Source organism: Rhagoletis zephyria, unplaced genomic scaffold, assembly GCF_001687245.7.
Source record: "Rhagoletis zephyria isolate East Lansing unplaced genomic scaffold, Rhagoletis_zephyria_1.1 Rzeph_scaffold_00404, whole genome shotgun sequence".
In the NCBI taxonomy this organism is placed as follows: domain Eukaryota; kingdom Metazoa; phylum Arthropoda; class Insecta; order Diptera; family Tephritidae; genus Rhagoletis; species Rhagoletis zephyria.
In genome coordinates this window covers 26,305-33,947 of record NW_016157488.1, presented here as the reverse complement: position 1 = coordinate 33,947, position 7,643 = coordinate 26,305, and the positions used below count along the sequence as shown (strand labels likewise).

The following is a 7,643-nucleotide window of genomic DNA, read 5'->3' as shown; positions in this document are numbered from 1 at the left end:
TGGTTTTTCGAATTCCTTAGATTTCTTGAGAGACCCTCGTATTTTAACAAACTTGTTTTTGTGTTTGCGGACCCTCCCTTTTTACCTCATTCAAAAGTTTTCAAACCGTCTCTAATTTTAAAAAATATAGGGAATTGATGCATTCACCGTCTAACTGAACAAAACGGGGTTGTTTTTTTCAATATTAAATAAACGGGGATCACCATATTAGTGAAGATTTCTTTGTTTTTATATGCTATTCATATTATTTTTTATAATACATACATATGTACATATTATTTTATTAATGTTAGCTACATACCTTCTTTTTTCTTCTCTGCCGCCTCCTTTTCTGCCTTTAGAGCTTCCTCAGATTTAAGAGTTAACAATACGAGAGTGACTATTCCCTCGGCGCGTCTTATCAGAGCAACAGCCTATGATGAAAAAATATTAGTTACAATTAAAATTTTTTTCATCGACAGAATAACTAACCATGTCATAATTTGAAAGAAGACATCACAGAGACCATTTTCGCAACTAAATGTTCGGCAAATCAATACAAAACCTCGAAGAGATATCTATGCATATTTTTGACGGCTTCGGGAAAAATATTCCTCAAAAAATATTAAGGGCAGTGTGCGAATACAAAACAACCGCGATCACGCATTTAAGCAAAAAATTACTAAAAAATTTAGCTTGTCGGCGAATTGTACATGCAATATTTTAAATTAAAGAAATCGCATTGGAGACGTTTTTAAAGGGTTTTGGTTTTTTCTTAATTTCTTGTGAACACTGAGGGACCCCAACAATTTTGGGGTTTGCGAAAGTACAAAAATATGGCGGTTGGTCGAAGTGCAGATACGAAATATTTAACTTTTTAAAAGTACAACTTCTCCTCAAACAGCACACTGAAAATAAAATTTCGTAAAAGTGCTACGAAAATCTTTCGTAGTGTTGGTTTTTGTACAATGTACGAAACTTTCGTTCATAATACGAACACATTTTTCATAACGAAAGAAGTTTTTACGAACCATATGTAAATATAACGAAAGGACTTTCGTAAGGAATTTTTTCAGTACAATTTACGAAATCTTACGTTTATTTTACGAAACACATTCGTAAAGCACTGAACAAATCTCTATACGAGAGCTTTTGAATATTGTAGGAAAGCATTCGTAATATTTACGTATGGTTTTAGATTTACGAAATCTACAATTCTGTATTCGTACAATTTAGTTAATACTTTCGTATAAAGTACTAATGCGGAAACATGTTTTCTAAATTCGTACAATATACAATTACCGGCAGTTTAATATTTCATCATATTTTTTGTATCGCGGGTCATTGCGGAATTAAGTGTTGGCTGCTGTGAAACGTATAATATAATTTTAAACGTCTTAAAAATGGATTTGCTGGATAAAAAAACAATACAAAATTAAATATTAAACCTGTGGATATACTATGCTTTTAAGCATACAACGTTTTTAACATCGCCTACGCTGCGCCTTGCGCTGCAATGTGGGACTTGATAAATAGGCAATTTCATCAGTTACCTATCAACGGTAAGGGTGGGTACCTCTGTAAATTTTGGTGTGCTGACTCAGTAACTCCAACTCACTTTAATGAGTCAGCACAGTGAGCTGGCACAAGTGTGCTATCGCACAATTGGTATGTACATCGAAATTTTTGATGATGTTAGTAATCGAAATCGATTTAGAAAAGATTATCTTTAGCTTCTGTTCGTAGCTGGCCGGCAAAATGTTAGAAAGCTGGTTTCAACTGGTGAGTTCATTTGCAAAATAATTCCCCTTGGATATATTAACTTCTAGCCCAGTTATGCATACTTAGCTTTGCTTGAGAATCTGTTAAATGGGCTATGCATGTAAGCGGTTACCCAACGCATAGCTGGTATCCCATTTTTGTAAATAGAGCAAGAAATATTGAACTTATAATGGAGTTTTGTTGACACAACTTGACTTTTTTATCGATATTTTCCACACCCATACTTAAAAAAAAATATTTATTTTTAAGTCCATTTCTGTCAGTTTATAATTCCTTGTTATAAGGAAATCCTAAATATCAATTTTGGGCATTTTAGCCTTTGTAGTTAGTTAAATATTTCAGTTTTTGCCTTTTTAAAAATTGCAGTTATATAATAGGGTGGCGTGACAGTAACTGTAAATGACCAATTTTTTCTGAAAAGCATCGCCTATCTTATAATGTACCTTGTGCAAAATTTCATTGATCTATCTTCAATAGTTTTCGAATTACAGAATTAAAAGCAGCTAGATGGGTCAAATCTTACACTATGCGTCAGGAGCAACACGAGCAATGGGTGAAGCCATCTCCTAGTTTGCTCAGGCCTTACGACTCATAGGCAGTGGACCACCGCGTTCGTGGCCCCTTGCTGCACTAATCGAGCTGCCTCCACGGCACAACAGAGTCCGCCTGAGCAACTCAACACAAACACAATCGCACCACAACACAACGCAATAGACAATACCATTGACACAACAGACCACACCACTGATACCATTGCTTCACCACCCACACGCCACCGGCAACAATTCCTAGTTCCTCCGACAATCTGCACCGTGTGTCTGACCAGGATATTCCGTAATGTGACATCAGTCAACTGCAACACTTGCCTTGGCTGGTGTCACTTTAGGGCATGCTCAAGACTGCGCAGCACGCAAGATTGGACGAGGGACTATGAGGGCCCATGCTGTGCTTCTCGGCAGCAATCTCCAACTGCGACGCTGCCCACTAACACCATATGGCAACAGCCACAGCAACAGCAAGCACAGCATGTAGCGGCCCGGCAACACACGTCACTAACACCCCACATTCCAATAAGTCTCCCTAGGCATACGAAGATTTTACAATTTAACTGTAACGGTTTTCAGAGCAAGATGGAGGAGCTAACAGTCTTCATGGGTCGGAATATTAATACTTGCGGTCCAAGAGACGAAGCTGCACGGCAATTCAACATTGTTGAATTGCGCCGGATAGAACGTGTACCGTCGAGATCGCGCGCGAAATAATGGTGGTGGCCTAGCGTTCATCACAGCACACCGTGCAGTATCGTCTTATCGAAGCAGACATCGACCGCAGGGATACCATCCTAGAATGTCAGGGTATTGATCTGGTCAGGCGATGTCGAGCTCGAAATATTTAACGTATATATACCCCCTGCCACCAGCTGCCCGGCAGGATATCACCCTGAAATAGTTGCGCTCCTCAGAGGTGAAAACCGTATGGTAGTTGTTGACTTCAATGCGCACCACGATCTTTGGCATTCAAGCCTGTCAAGCGATCGTAGGGGCACACAATTGGCTGAGCAGATAGATGATTCGACATTCTGCACAATGAACGACGACGCACCCACCAGGATTATGGGCAGCTGCTGCAGTGCTGATCTGTTAAACAGCGTATCATTGCGGCCTATCCTGAATTTAGCATCAGATCATCTGCCCATAATCATCTCGATTGATAAACGAGCCGACTTTGCTTCCGAGGATCACCGGACCTGTGTCAACTTTTCTAAAGCTGATTGTAAAGGCTTCGCGGATGTAACTGAAAGCGCCTTCGCTGCACTACCCACACCAACCGACGTGCACGTGGGTGAGCGTAAATTCCGCAGGGTTGTCACTGCTGTTACAGCCCGCTTTGTCCCAGCGGAATGCATATCGGACCCCCGTCCGTATTTTCCTTCTGAAGCGCAGAGGTGTCATTTTTTAGTAGTCCTGACTAAGACTAAAAAAAATTAATCTTCATTCTTTTTTTTTATGATTCATAAATCACTTTTTTAGTCATTTCTTGTTAGTCACTTGATTTCAGCCATTGGATTGCATTCTTTTTATCACTTTTTGTTAGTCATTTGATTTCAGCCATTGGAATGCATTCTTTAGCAGTACTTTGAATTTTTTTCAGTGACCGAGAACGCGCTCCGGTTTTGGGTTATTCTGCATGACATTACCTATGTCAAAAAATGTGAGCGAAATTCTAAAAAAACTTAATGTTAAGAATGACAGGGACGTCCGCGTTTTGAGATGAGAAATCGTTTCAGTGAAAACCCTATATATATATGGTAGACAAATCTACAGAAATTACTATGCTTAACCGGACCCGATTATTAAAAAAGGCGTACCTTAAATACTACACACCCTTGCCATCTTCGGCCGCAGTAGAAAGACTTTTTTCGTTTGCTTCATTACTGAATACCCCACGCCGTGGAACGTCCTCAACAATTTTGAAAAATTGCTGTTGCTGAAAGTTGAGTGGGACGTATAAATAACTGTACTCATTTGTTTTCTAAACAAATAAGCATTATAATTTTATGAAAAAGTGTACGCAAAGATTGCTTTAGATTTCCATTATTCACCTCGGACTGCAAAAATGACTAATTAGTCATGAAGAACAGAAAATACTAATGACTTCAATTTTTAGCCTTTAGTCAAACATGTGATTGATTGGCTGCAGTTAAAAAATGTTAGTCAGTGAATGTGACTGCAACGATTTAAAGTCACGAAGACTGCATTCCTTCACACCTCTGCTGAAGCGGCTGTCCTAGCCGATGAGCGCGACAAGCTTCGTCAGGCCGATCTCGGAAATCCCCGTATCAGGGATATCAACTCGGAGAATCGGCAACTTGTGAACGTACATTAGCGGAAGAAATGGGAAGAGCATCTAAAAACCTGCAAGTTCGCTTCTGGTGTGAGCAAACTTTGGTCAACCGTGAGGTCATTGTCCAACCAGACGAAGCGTGACGATAGAGCTGAAGAGCGAGCTATTTTAGCCGGTAGTTCGTTTTTCATCCTCCGGTGGATAAAGCCAAACTTCGAGTGCCAAAACCAAGTGTGCTTCTTGTTTTCACCAGCGGTGAGGTAAGGGTAGCCATCGGGAAGGTGAAAGCCACCAAAGCCATTGGACCCGACGGAATATGCATGCTGATGCCGAAAAATATGGGTCCTGCGGGAATAGCGTACCTAACGGAGGTCCTCAATCTGTCAATGGCCGCTCTCGTCATTCCAGACATCTGGAAGATGGGGAGAGTGGTCCCACTGCTCAAACCGGGGAAACCAGCCAACACAGGAGAGTCTTATCGTCCGATAAACCTCCTTTCTTCAGTAGCGAAGACACTAGAGGCCTTGCTACTCCCGTATTTTACGAACCACCCAGCGAAGCATCAGCATGGATTCCGTAAAGTGCACAGCACAACAACAGCACTTAACGCCGTAAATACCGAGATAATTCGTGGCCTTAACCGAAACTGCCCCTGTGAGAGAACCATTCTAGGAGCGATGGACCTGTCTAAGGTGTTCGACACTGTCAGCCATTCAACGCTACTAGAAGACATAGAGGCCTCCTCTCTCCCACAGAGACTCAAACGGTGGTCGGCGAATTATCTGAGTGGTCGTGACTCGTCACTAACTTTTAGAAACAAATCGAGAAAACCTAGGAAACACCACAGGGTGGAGTCCTTTCCACATTACTGTTTAGCTTTTACATTTCAAAGCTCCCTCAACCCCCAGAGGGAGTCTCGATACTCTCTAATGCTGACGATTGTTCGATCATGGCGTATGGGAATGGAATTGATGACTTGTGCTCGAAAGTAAACGGTTTTCTCGCCGAGCTTTCTCGCTTCTTCACTGCACGGAGCCTAACCCTCTCTCCTACAAAATCCTCAGCCACACTTTTTACCACCTGGACGAAGGAGGTCAGACTACAACTGGGAATTCACGTCACTGATACACCAATTCCGACGATGAACAACCCGAAGATACTCGGAGTAACCTTCGATAGTCTGCTCACCTTCTGCTCGCATACAACCGCAATTTTCAACAGAGTACAAAGCCGCAACAAGGTCCTCAAGTCGTTAGCCGGCAGCACCTATGGCAAAGACAAAGAAACGTTGCTGGCAACGTACAAGGTAATTGGCCGGCCGGTTCTAAACAATGCAGCGCCCGTGTGGTCACCGGGAACTAGTAGGACGCGGTGGATGAAGCTGCAGACTTGCCAGAACACAGCACTCAGGACAGCAACAGGATACCTTTTGATGTCGCCGCAACATCACCTACACGAGGAGGCCCACATGCTCCCTGTTAAGGAGCATAACACAATGCTCTGCAAGCAGTTTTTTGTTGGGAGCCACAGACGTGGTCACCCACCCAAACAGACAACTCCTTGCAGAAGAACCTTCGCCCAGGCACGTCAGGAGGCATCTCTACGAACTGACGGACGAAGTCCAGATGTTCATCAAACAACCTTTGGACCCGACAGCTTATCGATAGGCCTTGAACGGCATTCACAGAGAGGCAGTCTCGAGTTATGTAGACTCCCGACCTGTGAATGCCATTCTCGGCATACAACCACCAGACATGGACGAGACAGAACTTCGTCTGCCTCGGGAGACTCGGACCACAATAGCCCAACTGCGCTCTGGTTACTGCAGGAGGTTGAACTCATACCTGAGCAGATTAAACGAAGATGTTCTTAACGAATGCCCGGCATGCGGAGAGTCGCCCCATGACTCACAGCACCTCAGTAACGCACCTCAATGGACAGACCCATTCGAGGCTGCACGCTTCCTGGGACTACCGCTAGTAGAGCTTGACGACAACAATTGAGGACGGACTAACCGATCTGGGCGGGGTTGTTGTAGCCGCTACAATAATAACAACAACAACAAGGTTTTGGGCCCGGGTAACTACAAATCTCACACCAAATCTGTGCGGCATATCCTGGCAGCTGTAAAATATACCACATGATGCATATTGTTTGCAGCCATGCCTCTTCCTGAATTGCAGTGATGTCAGCCTTATAATTGCTTACGGCACCATCACTTATTTAGAGATTCTTTCCTTATAGAAGATCCGGACTTTTCAAATGCATATCGTCGTTTAAAGTGCAAAACCACGTATCAACAAAATGCAAAACCGCGTATCAGCAAAATGCAAAACCGCGTATGTGAAGTTGTAGAAATTATTTTCTAGAGCGTAAAAACACTCATATTTCAACATGGTTCTCTTTTTTATAAAGAAATCGCATTTCTGGCCAGTATATTTCAGGACGAAAGGATAAGGATTGAGCCAAGAGCTTGTGTGAGCAAATCCAATTTTTGGCAGCATATGTCAGTTACGCGGTTTTGCAGAATGACGATACGCGGTTTTGTACTTTAAACGACGATATCCGTAAGTCCTAATGCTTGCGAGTTGCGGGGGCCGTTGATTAGAGGTGGGTAACTCAGCACTGTGCTGAGTTACTGTGCTGACTCTTAGAACTGTGCCGCACGCTCAGACTCACCTCTGAAAAAATTTTTAACTCAGTAACTCAGTTTATGTGCTGACAATGTATAGCTCAGTGTGCTACAGAGTCGATATGGTAACTCAGTTGATGTGCTGACACTTGCATAGCTCGGTGCGGCTTGCATTGTTTAGAACTGTGTCGATGTGGTAACTCAATTGATGAGCTGACACATTCACACAATACGATCTTCCAAAAAGTACCATAATAGATGGCATCACTAGACTAACCATCAATTGAATATACGACTACCAAATTTAACAAGAAGCAAAGCGAATAGCCCAGTTATGCATACTTGCACTGTTATACCATATTTACGTAAAAATCAAAACCAAACAGAATTCTACATGTGAAGTGCC

At 42.5% G+C, this 7,643-nt stretch overlaps 1 protein-coding gene across 1 annotated transcript in view; it reads right to left on the bottom strand.

The window, feature by feature from the left end:
* The window catches only part of inaD (inactivation no afterpotential D), a gene marked incomplete at its 5' end in the record, with an annotated part of 75,488 nt that overhangs the window by 51,478 nt on the left and 16,367 nt on the right, over positions 1–7,643 (bottom strand). Inside the window, one exon of the mRNA XM_017611424.1 lies at positions 302–413. Within this exon, the coding sequence (XP_017466913.1) occupies positions 302–413 (112 nt within the window). The remainder of the gene's footprint in view (positions 1–301; positions 414–7,643) is intronic.